This window comes from Arachis ipaensis, chromosome B8 (genome assembly GCF_059453495.1).
Source record: "Arachis ipaensis isolate K30076 ecotype BB chromosome B8, ASM5945349v1, whole genome shotgun sequence".
In the NCBI taxonomy this organism is placed as follows: Eukaryota; Viridiplantae; Streptophyta; class Magnoliopsida; order Fabales; family Fabaceae; genus Arachis; species Arachis ipaensis.
Genome location: NC_142443.1, coordinates 2758321 through 2775935, shown reverse-complemented (window position 1 = coordinate 2775935; position 17615 = coordinate 2758321). Strand labels below are relative to the sequence as shown.

General features: G+C 34.9%; 1 protein-coding gene across 7 annotated transcripts; it reads left to right on the top strand.

Moving 5' to 3' along the window:
• LOC107614036 (RNA polymerase II C-terminal domain phosphatase-like 4) lies at window positions 1-5238 on the top strand. 7 transcript variants are annotated; one of them, XM_016316245.3, is made up of 11 exons: window positions 1-328; window positions 648-774; window positions 892-1093; window positions 2356-2498; window positions 2668-2744; window positions 2823-2935; window positions 3284-3464; window positions 4023-4312; window positions 4422-4607; window positions 4705-4740; window positions 4844-5238. In XM_016316245.3, exons 4-11 carry the CDS (start codon window positions 2356-2358, stop codon window positions 5135-5137), a joined length of 1320 nt encoding a protein of 439 aa, XP_016171731.1. In that variant the 5' UTR covers window positions 1-328; window positions 648-774; window positions 892-1093; the 3' UTR covers window positions 5138-5238. The 7 variants fall into 7 exon arrangements, with proteins under 7 accessions (XP_016171731.1, XP_088353160.1, XP_016171729.1 ...); XM_088497034.1 differs by having other exon boundaries at window positions 26-328; window positions 656-774; XM_016316243.3 differs by having other exon boundaries at window positions 26-328; window positions 2665-2744.
• Window positions 5239-17615: the final 12377 nt, after the last annotated feature.

The following is a 17615-nucleotide window of genomic DNA, read 5'->3' as shown; positions in this document are numbered from 1 at the left end:
ATGGACAAACTTAATCCATCAATCTGCTATGAAAAAAAAAAAAAAAAAAATTCAAAATCGCCTCATTAAGCGAGGCGGGACGGATTAAAATTCTCCTCCGACTCGTCGTCCCTAGCGTGCTCATCGCCAGCGGTCTTGCTCCCTCTGCCTCCTATTCTGCTCGTCCGCCATCACTGCACCCAACGCCTGCTGTGCTCCAGTGCTCGCGTCTTGCCTCTCTTCCTGCAGCTGTACTTCCTGCCGCTGAGGCTGAAGCTAGGGTTCTCCCCCTCGAATCGGTGGAGAAAGACCTATTATGGTTGCCGATTAAATCCCTAATTCGGTTCAGGTGTGTCTCTAAACAATGATGCTACTGATGCCACACCCATCAATAGTTGATTCATTGATGTTATTTCTGTTAATTTTATTGTTGTTTGATTTATGAATCTGATTAGAATATGGCAGAGGTTCAACTTGGAATGCTGAAATGGTCAAAAAGTCGTCGTTGTTAATTTTATTGTTGAATTGGTTTATGAATGGGTTTGCTGATTATGAATGATTTTGCTGAGTGTTGAATTAGTTTATGAATTGGTTTTGCTGATTATGAATACGAGGTGGTTTTGTTGATTGTTGATTGTTGCTGCTGTAATGATGTCGAAATTTTTTAGATGCTCAGACTTTGAAATTGATTGCGTGGAACCTAGCCAACTCCTCACCCTTTTGCATCACTCCGAGCCCACTTCCCATGGCGAGCTGATAAATTTTACTCATTCCCCTAGTAGTGATTTCCATGAGGTAAATTTTCGGATTTTTTCTTTTATTAAATTTCTCCTGCCTTCTTTACTTAATTAATTTAGATGCTTAGACTTTGAAAATAATGTTCTGAAAACTGGTTCTGAAAATAATGCTTAGACTTTGCAAGCTTCCTCCCCTTCCATCGCGCAGCCACCACCGTGGGAACGTCGAAGCCTCCGTCGTGCAGCCACGCCGCCGCCGTCCCTAGCTCTGTTGGTCACTCGGTTCGAAGGTGCTCCACCACTGCTCCTTGTCTTGGTCACTCGGTGTCTCTGTCTCCCTCTTGCATGCTCTGTTGAAGGCGTCTTCGAGCTTCCAGGTAATTTTTGAACTGTGAACTGAAGGCGTCTTGGTCACTCTGCTTCTTGTCTCTGTCCCTTGTTACAATGATTGTTTGATTGAATAACTGTTGCGTGTCTCTGTCTCCCTAATGAGTATGATTGAATAATTGTTTGAATCTATGAAGCCAGTCTGAATTCTGATATACTGATAATTAGTGATACTGAACTGTGAAGAGTGAAGTCTGTGAAGCTCTGTGAACTGAACTGTGAACTTTGTTTAATAATTGTTTACTGAGCTGATTTTTCTTTTACAGAACTGAATTTTGTTGTTTGTTGTGAACTTGAGATTATTGGGTTGGAGTGGGTTGTGATATTGTAAATTGTAATTGGAAAAAATCATTTTGGATTGCTGGTAATGTTTAGGTATGGATGAGAGTATCAACCAAGAACCTAGGAATAATAATGCTGAGAATAACTCGGCTTCGAATGAACCTTCTCTTCCTCCCGGATCTAACGAAAGTCAATCACATACTTCTAATGTTCAAGGAAAAACTGATCTTGCTTGGAGATATGTTGCTTTACAAAATATAAATGAAAAACCGCATTACCAATGCTTATTTTGTCTGAGTACTTTTGGGGATGGGGGAATTTGTCTGAGTACTTTTGGGGGTGGGGGAATTAATAGAATGAAAAAGCATTTGGCGAAGATAGGTGGAGATATTAAGAAATGTTCTAATGATTATTTTATTATAAAACGGTTTTTCGGTTCAACTACGGTCGAACCGGTTGAACCTATGAACCAGTGAACCAGTAACTAGAGCAGTTCGATGACCAGTTCGGTTTTCAGAACCTTAAATTACTCATTGGATATAGTTTATGGATTGTTATTCATTCATATTTCATGTACTTCATGCTATCGTATCACTGTTATTTTGTATTTTTGGGCATAATTATCTTCAGATTGGCATTATAGAAATGTGGTTGCTTGGTGGGTTGGTTTGCATTTTATTTTAAACTTTTATTCGAGACTGTTGTTTTTTTTACCCCACTTCACTTGGGTGAATGATTTGCAATACATGTCATGAAATTCCTTGTCCTAATAGGCAGAGATACGTGAGTGGTTGAACTGTTATATCTTATGGTAGGTCTTTGTTGCCTTTGAAGATTATCTGTGTTTACACTTGGCTTTCTATGAATCTAGCTGCTGTGTGATGTCCTGTTATATTTTGCCATTTGGTTCTGTTTCGTGGAATCTCTTTGTTTATGGGTTTTACTTTGTAATTTGGTTTATTGGATGCAGATGAGTGGTGCACCAGACTCTCCGATACATTCATCCAGTAGTGATGACTTCATTGCCTATCTTGATGAAGCATTAGCTGCAAGTTTGCCAGATGCGTCATCCGATAAAGAAGTTGAAAATCAAGATGAGCTGGAAAGTGTCAGGTAATCATTATTATAGCTGTTACAATTTATATGTTAATTTCACAAATTAATTGCTGTGGATTAGGTATATGTTCCGTAAGACATATTCATATATCAGGTCATGATTCATTAGAGGGCTAAATACTCTGATGTTCAAGTAAATATCTTTAATCAATGAATTTTAAAGCAGAATAAAAAGGCGCAAGTTTGAAAGTGACGAGGAAACTGAGGAGTCTACTTCAGAAGGAAGTGTGAAACAGAATTTAGGTAATTTTAAATGTTTAGTCACTATCTTTTCTTGGAAGTGCTGTAGCTTTTGCTTTTTTTTTTTTTTTGTTATTGCAGAAGAATCTGTAGAAGATGTGTGTACACATCCTGGTTCATTTGGAGACATGTGTATACGTTGTGGGAAAAAGTTGGATGGTGAATCTGGTGTGACATTTGGCTACATACACAAGGTATGCACATCTCAGAAGGAATGATGCACAATAGTTTGTAGATTTACAAATTTGGCTAGTGTATTTGAAATAATTGTCCCTAATATAAATAAAACATAATATGCTAGTGTATTCAATAAGTTTACAAACAATGAATCAGGTCCAAGTTAGATTGTTGAGGCTCCATGTTAATTCCTTCTTTATGATTTATAGGTATTTACATTTATTAAGTTAGTGGATTTTGAACTGCACATACATTTCGTAGTCTTAGGATATCTGAAATCCTATATTCCTTTTCATGGTTTTTATCAGCCATGTGGTTGAGTTGGTTCACAAAAACTTAGTGATGGAAATTTTCTGTATTTGCAGGGACTGAGACTTCATGATCAGGAGATATCTAGACTGCGCAGTACAGATGCGAATAATCTGCGTAGTCGTAGAAAGCTCTATTTGATCCTCGATTTAGATCACACTCTGTTAAATTCCACTCATCTTGCTCATTTAAACTCTGAAGAGTTGCATTTAATTCCCCAGGCAGATTCTGTTGGAGGTATCTGTCATTCGATGTGCTTTGCTGTTGATATGTATTTTTTATATCAAAGACCCTGATGTTCAATGTGAATGCTAGATGCATGCTATAGTTCTGCTGTGTTCTGATCAGAATATCTGTTTGTCAAATATTGTTATGCTGGCATGATATACTTTTTGGATTTTGTTTGGTAATTTCTGGACATATGAATGATTTCTTCATGTTTAGTGTGTCACTATGTTGATAAACACAAAGATGTCTTGTTATTTTGCAATTGCAAGGACTATGGTGCATATATAATCATCTTTGGAATAGCGTGTCACTATAAAACTAAAGTCATGTCCTAAAACTGGCATTTCTTAAATTGTTGAATAGTTTGGCATGTTGCTAACTTGATTTCTTGTATTTTGTTAAATTTGGGTCATCTAGACTCACATGCAGTCTTCATTTTATGATGTGTGTATTTTCTAACAACTATTAGTTGATTACTTTATTTGACGCTATGTGCTTGGCCTCGTGGGTTTTCATGGCTCTTCATTTATGTTGCATTTCTGAACTTATATGTAATAACTCAACTAGGTGTTTCCAAGAGTAGCCTTTTCAAATTGGACAAAATGCATATGATGACCAAGTTGAGGCCTTTTGTCCGCACATTTCTAAGAGAAGCAAGTGAAATGTTTGAGATGTACATATACACCATGGGTGATCGACCCTATGCATTAGAGATGGCTAAGCTGCTTGATCCTCAAGGAGAATACTTCAATGCAAAGGTGATTTCTCGAGATGATGGCACTCAAAAGCATCAGAAGGGTCTTGATATTGTGTTGGGGCAAGAAAGTGCTGTTGTGATTCTTGATGATACAGAACACGTAAGTGCATCGACACTTGTCAAGTAATGCTGAATTACTTAATTCAAGTGCTTCTTTGACATATGTGTGCTAAGATCTTTCCATTTTAATGTCGGTGCTAATGATGTAGGCATGGGTGAAGCATAAAGATAATCTGATTCTGATGGAAAGATACCACTTTTTTGGTTCAAGTTGCCGGCAGTTTGGTTTCAATTGCAAATCTTTAGCTGAATTGAAGAGTGACGAAGATGAAGCTGAAGGAGCACTTGCTAAAATCCTTCAAGTTCTTAAACAAATTCATTACAAATTCTTTTATGTATGTCATTTTTCACTTTGTCAATCTGAAAAAAAAAAAAAATAGTTTGATATCTCTAATATAAAGCTAAAATTGTGTGGTGGTGAATCTTTTGCAGGAACTTGAAGATATTGCTGAACGAGATGTAAGGCAGGTAGTTATGATGGTCATATATCCTTTTTCATTGCAAATTTGTAATTCTAATGTAAAACTTTAGTCAATTAGTTTAGTTTTTACAATCAATTCATTTTCCCCAGGTTTTGAAATCCCTTCGAAGGGAAGTCTTGAGCGGATGCGTGATTGTTTTCAGCCGTATCTTCCATGGAGCATTACCATCACTCCGGAAGATGGCTGAGCAGTTGGGAGCCATTTGTTTAACGGAACTTGACCCCTCCGTGACACACGTGGTTGCTACTGATGCCGGAACTGAGAAGGCCCGGTGGGCAGTGAAAGAGAAGAGGTTTTTGGTTCATCCGCGATGGATAGAGGCTGCAAATTATTTTTGGGAAAAGCAACCTGAGGAGAACTTCGTCCTCAAGAAAAAGCAGTAACTTATCTTGTAGCATCACACACTTTGCTGTGTTCATAGTCTGTTTAGATGTTATATTCTTCGACTCATATATATATATATATATACAAGTCCATTGTGTGCATATTACATATTTTATAGTTCTTACTTTTGATGCGATTTACATTTTAATTGTTTAATTCTTTACTATATCTTTAAATTGTAGTGTATTGTCTGTGAATACTGAATACTAAATTTTAGGCGTTAGAAATTTTATTAAAAAGATTTAAAATTTTTATTATTAGTAACTTTAATATATATTCTCAGAATACAAATCAGTTAAATCCATTAACTATTAATTGGAAGTTTCTTTTAAGTCTATATTATACTAATGATAATGATGTAAGTAGACCTAAATATAGAGGTGTTTTAAGTAATTTTACTTTAGATAGATATACCAGGAGAATCTATCTTTTATTCTTTTCATTTAAGAATATCATAATCTTGTTATTTGTCTCACTTCCACCAAATTTTTATACTTATTATTTTAAATTTTATAATTATGTTCTAATACTAAATAAAATTTTTAAAATGATTCTTATTGATAGTTAGTTTTCAGAAAAAAAAATAATAAACCTAAAATGTTCTCTTTTAAAATATTTCAAAATTCATTCTATATAAAATATAAAAATAAATATTCTAAAAATATTTTGTATTTTTTTGAACAAAAGTAATTATTAAGGATCTAATTTAAATTTTTTATTTACTATAAAGAATCTAATATTGCACAAATCTATATATTCTTAATAAATAAAACTAAAAAAGATAAGTTTATCCACATTACTTTTAAGATATTTTTCTCTTCCTATTAATGTCATGTCAGCAGCAATATTGCTTATTTCACAAAACTTTAGAATCGGCCACTCAATTTTTGTCAAATCAACTATTATTTCCAAATCAGCAATATATATATATACAAAAAAATCTACAAGTAATAGAAATATATACAAATTAGAGTGAAAAATTACCAATGACAATGATTAGAAATTAATAGTACTTAACCAAATTTGTAACCTACAAAGATATTGAATCCTATCCTTATATTAATGATGCTCAATGGAACATCATTCTTTGGACAATATCACCAAACAAACAGACAATAGGTTTATCAAAGTTCGCGAATGAAGATGAGCCTCTTTACTTAGAAATGATTATATTAGATGAAAAGGTACAAAACAAACATATTTATCATATTTTTAAATTGAATTTACAAAAAATACTTTAATTATTTTTTCTTTTTATACTTTTTATATTATTTTATAATACTTTATATATAATTGTATTTTAATATGTTAAAATTATACTTCTTTCAATATGCTATTCATTGTTTCTTTTCTTAAAAAAAATAAATGTAATCATTTTTTTAACTAATTATTAATTATGATTTACTAACACTGCGGGGAACACCTCTTCATGTAATTAGGAAAAGAAATATGATGAACAAATTTAAACATTTGTTACAAGAAGGAAAAGTCAAAAGTTTGAAAATAGAAGATGCAAATGATTTGTATAGCCTAATTAAAGGTACAATGAAAGCAAACTTTTTACTCACAACTGTTGTGAAAGAAATTAAAGATCCAATTTTAAACATTTCCTAACATTATTTTGAATTTGTATCACTTGAGACATTGTGATAGAGTAGGTCAAAGAAAAATATTAACAGGTAATTTCACTTTATACTATTTCAATTATTCAAAAAAAAATCTACACATCTTTGTTCTTTTTATTGTAGATGTCATTGGAAAACTGCATGCATATATATCAAAAGATTAAAGAAAAAAATCATACAAATTCAAGACACATTTTCGAAAGAAGAATATACATGTAAAGATGAAACAAATAATACAATAAAAAGTGCATACAACTCAATAATTCATAAAGAACATGCATTCACAAGCACCTACGACAGAAAGAAGAAAACAATAACTCTAACAACAACCAATAAAGAAAAAGGAGGACGAGCGCCATATAAGAAGACTAAGTTCATCAACTAAAATAAATGTAAAAATCAAACTACCAAATAAAAATGTCACTTTATATAACTCTAACATCCAAATTTTTTGTACTACAAATTATTCTAACTAAAACACCTTTCAAATTTAACATTAGTTTACGCATATTTAATTTAATTCTACAAAACATAGCAATTTTTAATATTTATTATATACTATCATTAATTTACCACCATGCGTATCGCGCAGGTCTCATTTTAGTATTTTGTTAAATCAGAAATACTAGACATTCAAGTATTTTTAAACTAAGTTTTTAACTAAGTCCTCCCACGTTCTTCTTTCTTCTCCTCTTTCTCCTTCTTTATTATGTTGATCATCTTTGCTTCCACCGCTCCTCTTCCTCCTCCTTCGTTATTGTTATTATTATCATTATCTTCTTTTTGCGTACTTTTTTTTTTCAATGTCATTATCGTCATCTCGTCACTGTCTCTTCTTCTTGTTTTTGTTGATGTTATTGTTGTTTAATTTTCTTTCAATTTTTTCCTCCACAACCTCCTTTATTATCATCATTATGGTCCTGGTCGTCTTCATCTTTTTCTTTGGAGGACTATATACCTAGAATATTAACTCATCTAACTAATAAAATAGTAACAAAAATTTGTGTGCTAATGCAAAAAATTGTGTGCTATATGCAAATATGTATGTATTATATGCAAAAATTTGCATACTATACTAATGAAATACACATAATACATCAATTTTGGTGTACAATACAAAAATCTTGATGCATAACACAAAAATTTTGATGTGCATTACATAAATTTTTAGACAATTATTACATAATCAGAACATTAACTTATCCAACTAACAAACAATACGACTATATATCCTTTAAAAATGATCCTTTATTCAGCCTTTTTATTATACTAGATTAACTAAAATTAAAATTCAAAATTTTAAATTTAAATATTATAAACCTTAACAAATCCCAAATAAAATCTTAAATATTCCAAATCAGATTTTCACAAGTAAAACCTTCTCTCCGTAAAGATTCAAAGCTGCAGTGCCTCTCCCTCCTCATCTGTGGCTGCTTTCGTCTTCTTTCGCGCCGCGCACTTCCGCGACGATCTCCTCTTTCAGCGACGCGCACACACCTTCGTGCCTCCTCCATCGATGCGCACTTCCCCATCCCTGGTCTCCTCCATCGCGCCACACACAACCGCCCCTCCTCCCGCACCTCTTCCGTCGATGCTCGTCTTCCCCTGTCTTCTTCCTCGCGTCGTACTCTTTTTCTATCTCTGGTTATTCCTTTTTGTTCGTTTAATAAAATGTTCTATTTTTTTATTTATGCATAATATTAAAAGTGTCTATGTTTTTTTTGTTCTTTTAAATGTTTGCGACTATAATTTTTTTTTGCACTCATGTTTAATTTGGAAGTTGTAATGTTAATGTAATTTAGATATGTCAATACTTAATTTTGGATGTGTTTATGTTGTTCATTATGTTTTCATGTCCATGTATACGTTTTTATTACATGAATTTTACATGTGTTGATAAAATATTTAAAATGCATTCTTATAATTTTGGATGTGGATTTAAATCTAATTTTTTTTTGTCTAATATGCAATTTAGAACCACAATGTCAATAATTTAGAGGTGTCAATATATAATTTTAGATATATTTATGTTGTTTATTTACTTTTAGATGTGTTTTTGACATGAGTTGTGAATATTTTGAATAAAAAAAATTGAAGTGAGTTTAATTTATTTTGAAAAATTCACTAATTTAATGCACAAAAAATTGTTACAAATTTTATAATTTAGTTTGTGAAAAATCAATACATTGTAAGTGGTTACAAATTTTACTGGTAACAAGTATAATAATAAATTAAATAAAAAAAGTGGTTCCTTAGAAATCAGAAACATGATTAATTAAAAAATTAAAATAATAAATTTAAAGATTGAATAAAACAACAACAAAGCCTTGTCCCACTAAATGGGATCGGCTACATAAATCAAACGATGCCATTGTGCTCTGTCATGTATCATGTCTACAGAGAGACCGTTTACATGTAGGTCTCGTTTGACCACCTCATAGATGGACTTCTTAGGTCTTCTTCTGTCTTTCGCCCCTTATCCATCTTCCATCTCATCCACCCTCCTGACTGGATGTTCTATCGGTCTTCTTCTCACATGTCTAAACCACCTGAGACGCGATTCAACCATCTTTTCTACAATGGGTGCTACTCCAACTCTCTCCCTTATATCTTCGTTCCTTATTTTATCCAATTGCGTATGTAGGGATGGCAACTCCACCCGAATCCGCGGGTACCCACCCTGCCCCTACCCGCTCAGGGCGGGTAATTACCCGCCTCGCACCGGGGCGGGTTTTTAGCGGGGCAGGTTCTTGGGCGGGGCGGGACGGGGCCGGGTTTAGGTACTACCCGCCCCGGTATATATATAATATATAATTTTAATATATAATATGTGTAATATATGAAAAATAATTAGTAAAATGATTGATAATATTGTATCATATTTAAAAATTTACTTTAATTTATGTTATGAATGTGATGACGGTTAAATAAATTTTGAAATTTAATTTTATTTATTAGATTTTAATAATTATAAGGGCGGGTAGGGGCGGGGCGGGTTAGGGTTCAACCATTTACTACCCGCGGGTAGGAGTGGGGTGGGTTTTATGCGGGTTATTGTAAGGCGGGGCGGGGTCGGGTAGAGCAAAAACCCGCCCCTACCCGCCCCGTTGCCACCCCTATGCGTATGACCACTCATCCATCTCAACATCTTCATCTCTGCTACACTCAACTTATATTCGTGCTCCCCTTTAGCCGCCCAACACTCCGTACCATAAAGCATAGCCGGTCTTATAGCGGTGCGATAGAATTTACTTTTAAGTTTTAAAGACACTTTTTTGTCGCATATAAAACCAGATGCACTCCGCCATTTTGACCAACCTGCTTGGATCCTATAATTTACATCCTGTTCAATCTCTTCATTATCCTGTATGATGCACCCAAGATACTTAAAATTTTTAATTTTTTGTAGGTTATTTTCTCCAATCTTCACCTCTATATTAGAGTTTTCTCTTCTCAGACTGAACTTACATTTCATATATTCCGTCTTGCTACGGCTTATGCGTAGACCATACACTTCTAGAGCTTTTCTCCATAACTCCAACTTCTTATTTAGGTCTTCCCTTGACTCTCCCATAAGGACGATATCATCGGCAAAAAGCATGCACCATGGCACAGGCTCTTGGATGTGCTCTGTGAGTACTTCCAAGACTAATGTGAAAAGGTATGGACTTAAGGATGATCCCTGATGTAATCATATACCAATAGAAAATTCCTCTGTCACACCACCTTGAGTCTTCACACTAGTTGTGGCCCCATCATACATGTCTTTAATTGCGCGAATATATGAGATCCTTACTCTCCTCTTTTCTAAAACCTTTCATAAGACCTCCCTTGGTACTCTATCATACGCTTTTTCCAAATCAATAAACACCATATGTAGATCCTTTTTATTACTACGATACATTTTCATTATCCTTTTTAAAAGGTATATCGCTTCAGTGGTAGATATGCTTGGCATAAATCCAAATTGGTTCTCTGTTACTTGTGTCTCTTTTCTCAACCTCCGTTCTATCACCCGTTCCCATAACTTCATGGTATGACTCATAAGCTTGATTCCTATATAGTTTCCGCAACTTTGTATATCCCCCTTATTCTTGTAGATAGGTACCAAGGTGCTCTTTCTCCACTCATCAGGCATCTTCGTTGACCTTAAAATCTCATTAAAAAGCTTGGTTAACTAGTTGATGCATTTTTCTCCAAGATCCTTCCAAACCTCAATCGGGATATTATCAGGTCCTACTGCCCTGCCATTTTTCATCTGCTTTAGAGCCTCTTTTACCTCGAAGTCTCGGATCCTCCGATAGTAGTCAAAGTTTTGATCTTCTTCTCTTGTGCATAACCGACCAAGACTCAGAAGAGTCTTCTATCCCTCATTAAATAACTCGTAGAAGTAACTCTTCCACCTTTCATTAATCTTCTCCTCTTGAGCCAACACATCTCCATCCTTATCCTTTATGCACTTAACCTGATCCAAATCTCTCGTTCTTCTTTCACGACTCTTTGCGATTATATATATACCTTTTTCTACTTCTTTTGTGCCCAAAGATTGGTAGAAACCCTCGTATGCTCTTATTCTTGCTTCACTTATAGCCACTTTTGTCTCTTTCTTAGCCACCTTATATTTTTCCCAATTATCTGCGTTGCGGCATAGAGACCACTCTTTAAAGCATTCCCTTTTTATCTTTATCTTATCTTGTACACTCGCATTCCACCACCAGGACTCCTTGTCTCTTGGTCCTATTCCTTTAGATTCATCAAAACTTTCTTTTGCTGTTCTTCTAATAACTTCTGCTATCTCCCTCCACATCTCTTCCGCGCTTCCATTCCCATCCCACTTTGCCTCTTCTTCTACCCTTCTTAAGAAGCTCCTTTGTTCCTCACCTTTCATCTGCCACCACCTTATTCTTGGGTTCTTTGTATGATGTCTTTTCCTAAACTTTTGCTCAACGCGAAAATCCATGACGAGCACCCTATGTTGTGTTGTCAAACTCTCTCCCGGAATAATTTTACAATTAATGCAAAATTTTCGGTCGACTCTCCTCAACAAGAAGAAGTCAATTTGAGAGCTTGTCATGCCACTCTTATAGGTTATAAGATGTTCGTCTCTCTTTTTAAAACATGTATTTGCGATTAGAAGATCAAAGGTTGAGGAAAAGTCCAAAATAGTTTTATCCTCGGCATTGATCCCCCCAAGACCATGGCCTCCGTGAATATTCCCATATCCAGTCACTTCTCTCCCAACATGGCCATTTAAATCTCCTCCTAAGAAAATCTTATCTCCCAAAGGTATGTCTTGAACCAAACTCTCTAGGTCCTCCCAAAATCTTATCTTGTGTTGTTCGTCCGAACTCACTTGCGGTGCATAGGCGCTAATCACATGGAAAGCACCTCCCTCCACCACAAGTTTGATAGAGATGATCCGATCTCCCACTCTCTTAACATCCACTACGTCCTTCTTCCACTGCTTATCCACAATTATTCCAACCCCATTCCTATTCTTCACCTTTCCTGTATACCAAAGTTTGAAACCAGAAGTATCTAACTCCCTAGCCTTCGCAGCAACCCATTTTGTTTCTTGTAGGCACATAATGTTAATCTTCCTCCTTGTCATGGTGTCCACCACCTCCATGGACTTTCCTGTTAGAGTGCCTATGTTCCATGTCCCAAATCTCAACCTTCTGTCGCTCTGACCTTTACCTTTTACTTTGTGAACTAACTTATTTACCCTCGTCCGTTCACGAAAACGCGAGAACCCTTGCTCATTTAACACTACATCCGGGCACCGATGCAGCGGCTCTTGCTCATTTGACACCGTACTCGATCCATACAGCGCGTTGCTTCCGAGCAACGACTTAACTTTAGTGCAATAATGTCTTTGATTCATGTCATAGGGGTTCGACTATATTTTTATGTTGGTTGTCGAAGACCTAACACAACCCTCTTCCTTTATCCGAACTTGGGACCGGCTATGTACCGCAAGTGTAATATAGGCGAAGTTAAAAGATTGAATAAAGAACAATATTTAAAAGATGAGTAGCATTTTTTACTAATAAAATACTTATACAGTAAAAATTTTTGTATCATATGCAAAAATTTATATACTATGTATAAAAATTTGTGTACTATATTTATTAAATTTATGTTATGTGTAAAATTTTATATAGGGTAAAATATATTTTTTGTCCTTAAAGTTTGATAAAAATTTTAAAAATATCTTTAAATTTTATTTTGTTTTAATTTTGTCCCAAAAGTTTTTTATTTGCATCAAATATACCCCTGACGGCTAATTTTTCAAAAAATTTAAGATCGATTAAACAACAATTTCATAAGAACAACCTCTCAACACAAGCAAATCAAGCATAATTTTCATGCATTATTGTTATATTGGTCTTAATTTTTTTGAAAATTTAGCATCCGAGGGTATATTTGATACAAATCAAAAATTTTTGGGATAAAATTAAAACAAAATAAAACTTAAGGATATTTTTAAAACTTTTGCCAAACTTTAAGGACAAAAAATATACTTTACCTTTTTATATATTATATTTCGAAAATTTTATAGGAAGCGCAAAAAGGAGAAGCAGTGACGTAGACACCTAGACACGTAGTGCGCATATTTTTTTTGCTAGACTTACATCAGCTTAGTTGGACTTAGCTACAATAATCCTTGTACATATGACATATGTTTTTGCTAAATTATCTACTTAGACAAATTTTAAATATGACACCTTTTTAACTATTTGTCTATCAAGTATCAACTATATCTTAATAAAAAAAAGAAATTATTTTAAAATAGAAATAATTTGAAAATAATATATAATTAATTATTAATAAAAAATATTTAAAATATTTTAATTAAACTCCGCCTATGTTACACGTGTGGTACATAGCCGGTCCCAAGCCCGGATAAAGGAGAAGGGTTGTGTTAGGTTTTCGGCAACCAACATAAAATTATAGCCGAACCCCCATGACATGAATCAAATACATTATTGCGCTAAAACTAGGTCGTTGTCCGGAAGCAACGCGCCGTATGACTCGAGTACGGTGTCAAAGCAAGAGCCGCTGCATCGGTACCCGGATGTAGTGTTAAATGAGCAAGGATTCTCGCGTTTTCGTGAACGGACGAGGGTAAATAAGCTAGTTCACAAAGTAAAAGGTAAAGGTCGAAGTGACAGAAAGTTGAGATTTGGGACATGGAACATAGGCACTCTAACAGGAAAATCATGGAGGTGGTGGACACCATGACAAGGAGGAAGATTAACATTATGTGCCTACAAGAAACGAAATGGGTTGGTGCAAAGGCTAGGGAGTTGGATACTTCTGGTTTCAAACTTTGGTATACAGGAAAGGTGAAGAATAGGAATGGGGTTGGAATAATTGTGGATAAGCAGTGGAAGAATGACGTAGTGGATGTCAAGAGGGTGGGAGATCGGATCATCTCTATCAAACTTGTGGTGGAGGGAGGTTCTTTCCATGTGATTAGCGCCTATGCACCGCAGGTGGGTTCGGACGAACAACACAAGATAATGTTTTGGGAGGATCTAGAGAGTTTGGTTCAAGGCATACCTTTGGGAGATAAGATTTTCTTAGGAGGAGATTTAAATGGCCATGTTGGGAGAGAAGTAACTGGATACGGGAGTATTCACGGAGGCCATGATTTCGGGGTGATCAATGCCGAGGGTAAAACTATTTTGGACTTTTCCTCAACCTTTGATCTTCTCATCGCAAATACATGTTTTAAAAAAAGAGACGAACATCTTATAACCTATAAGAGTGGCATGACAAGCTCTCAAATCGACTTCTTCTTGTTGAGGAGAGTCGACCAGAAATTTTGCATTAACTGTAAAATTATCCCGGGAGAGAGTTTGACAAGACAACATAGGGTGCTCGTCATGGATTTTCGCGTTGAGCAAAAGTTGAGGAAAAGACATCATACGAAGAACCCAAGGACGAGGTGGTGGCGGATGAAAGGTGAGGAACAAAGAAGCTTCCTAAGACGGGTAGGAGAAGAGGAAAAGTGGGATGGGAATGGAAGCGCGGAAGAGATGTGGAGGGAGATGGCAGAAGTTATTAGAAGAACAGCAAAAGAAAGTTTTGGTGAAGTTAAAGGAATAGGACCAAGAGACAAGGAGTCCTGGTGGTAGAATGCGAGTATACAAGAAAAGATAAAGATAAAAAGGGAATGCTTTAAAGAGTGGTCTTTATGCCGCAATGCAAATAATTAGGAAAAATATAAGGCGGCTAAGAAAAAGACAAAAGTGGCTGTAAGTGAAGCAAGAACAAGAGCATATAAGGGTCTCTACCAGTCTTTGGGCACGAAAGAAGGAGAAAAAGATATATATAGAATCGCAAAGAGCCGGGAAAGAAGAACGAGAGATTTGGATCAGGTTAAGTGCATAAAGGATAAGGATGGAGATGTATTGGCTCAAGAGGAGAAGATTAATGAAAGGTGGAAGAGCTACTTTTACGAGTTATTTAATGAGGGACAGAAGACTCTTCCGAGCCTTGGTCGATTATGCACAAGGGAAGAAGATCAAAACTTTGACTATTATCGAAGGATTCGAGACTTCGAAGTAAAAGAGGCTCTAAAGCAGATGAAAAATGGCAGGGCAGTAGGACCTGATAATATCCCGATTGAGGTTTGGAAGGGTCTTAGAGAAAAAGGCATCAACTGGTTAACCAAGCTTTTTAATGAGATTTTAAGGTCAAAGAAGATGCCTGATGAGTGGAGAAAGAGCACCTTGGTACCTATCTACAAGAATAAGGGGAATATACAAAGTTGCGGAAACTATAGAGGGATTAAGCTTATGAGTCATACTATGAAGTTATGGGAAATGGTGATAGAACGGAGGTTGAGAAAAGAGACACAAGTAACAGAGAACCAATTTGGATTTATGCCAGGAAGATCTACCACTGAAGCGATATACCTATTAAGAAGGATGATGGAGACGTATCGTAGTAATAAAAGGGATCTACATATGGTGTTTATTGATTTGGAAAAAGCGTATGATAGGGTACCAAGGGAGGTCTTATGGAAGGTTTTAGAAAAGAGGAGAGTAAGGATCGCATATATTCGGGCAATTAAAGACATGTATGATGGGGGCACAACTAGTGTGAAGACTCAAGGTGGTGTGACAGAAGAATTCCCTATTGGTATAGGATTACACCAGGGATCATCCTTAAGTCCATACCTTTTCACATTAGTCTTGGAAGTACTCACAGAGCACATCCAAGAGCCTGTGCCATGGTGCATGCTTTTTGCTGATGATATCGTCCTTATGGGGGAGTCAAGGGAAGACCTAAATAAGAAGTTGGAGTTATGGAGAGAAGCTCTAGAAGTGTATGGTCTGCGCATAAGCCGTAGCAAGACGGAATATATGGAATGTAAGTTCAGTCTGAGAAGGGAAAACCCCAATATAGAGGTGAAGATCGGAGAAAACACCCTACGAAAAGTTAAAAGTTTTAAGTATCTTGGGTGCATCATACAGGATAATGGAGAGATTGAACAAGATGTAAATCATAGGATCCAAGCAGGTTGGTCAAAATGGCGGAGTGCATCTGGTTTTATATGCGACAAAAAAGTACCTTTAAAACTTAAAGGTAAATTCTATCGCACCGCTATAAGACCGGCTATGCTGTATGGTAGGAGTGTTGGGCGGCTAAAGGGGAGCACGAACATAAGCTGAGTGTGGCAGAGATAAAGATGTTGAGATGGATGAGTGGTCATACGCGATTGGATAAAATAAGGAATGAAGATATAAGGGAGAGAGTTGGAGTAGCACCCATTATGGAAAAGATGGTTGAATCGCATCTCATGTGGTTTGGACATGTGAGAAGAAGACCGATAGAATATCCAGTCAGGAGGGTGGATGAGATGGAAGATAGACAAAGGACGAAAAGCAGAGGAAGACCTAAGAAGACCATCCATGAGGTGGTCAAACGAGACCTACATGTAAACGGTCTCTCTGTAGACATGATACATGACAGAGCACAATAACGTTGTTTGATTCATGTAGCCGACCCCACTTAGTGGGACAAGGCTTTGTTGTTGTTGTTGTTTGTTGTTGTATTTAAAATAGTTTAATTAACTAAAAAGACATTAAAACTATTTTTTAAGTAATTTTATACTTTAATATCTACGAATTATTAAGATATCAATATAATTGTTCAACAAAATTTGAAACCAATGGTGTATATGTGTTTCATATTCGTGTCGTTAGTGTCTCTTGTATGGATAAATACTTAATTATAAACTTTTATAATTGTAAATTTAGTAAAAATATAGAAATTGATAATAATTAAATTAATAATGTTAAGTGTATATTAAAATTAATTATTAATATAGAATATACATTAAAATATAAGACATATTAAAAATAAATTAAATTATACATGTATTTATAGATAAATATATAGTGTGTGTTTAGATATCGTTTGTAAATGAAAATTTGTATAAAATTGATTTTTTAAAATTGATTTTGATGAAAAATAAGTTTGTGTTAATGTAATTTATGTTTGGCAATTTTTATATCAAAATGGATTATAATAAAAAAAATATTATTTAGATTATACAACTTAAAATCACTTTTAGATGAAAAATTACTAAAAAAGACATCAATTTAAATAATTTTTTTTATATATATACAATATCAGAACATTAACAAAAATAATATAAAAAATATTTATGATATAAATAAAATAAATACAATAAAAAATAAAAATATAAAAGAGAGTACTATAAATTTTATAATGTCAACAAAAAAATATTCTATAATTTTGCTAGTACTGTCCATCCTCTTTAATTTAGTATTATTTTAGATTTTAAATTTTCATTATTTATTACTCTATTGTT

Coding starts and splice junctions, on each gene's coding strand:
- LOC107614036 (XM_088497032.1), top strand. CDS start 2,356: ATGAGTGGTGCACCAGACTCTCCGATACATTCATCCAGTAGTGATGAC. Junction 2,499..2,664: donor GATGAGCTGGAAAGTGTCAG/GTAATCATTATT, acceptor TGAATTTTAAAG/CAGAATAAAAAGGCGCAAGT. Junction 4,313..4,421: donor TTCTTGATGATACAGAACAC/GTAAGTGCATCG, acceptor CTAATGATGTAG/GCATGGGTGAAGCATAAAGA.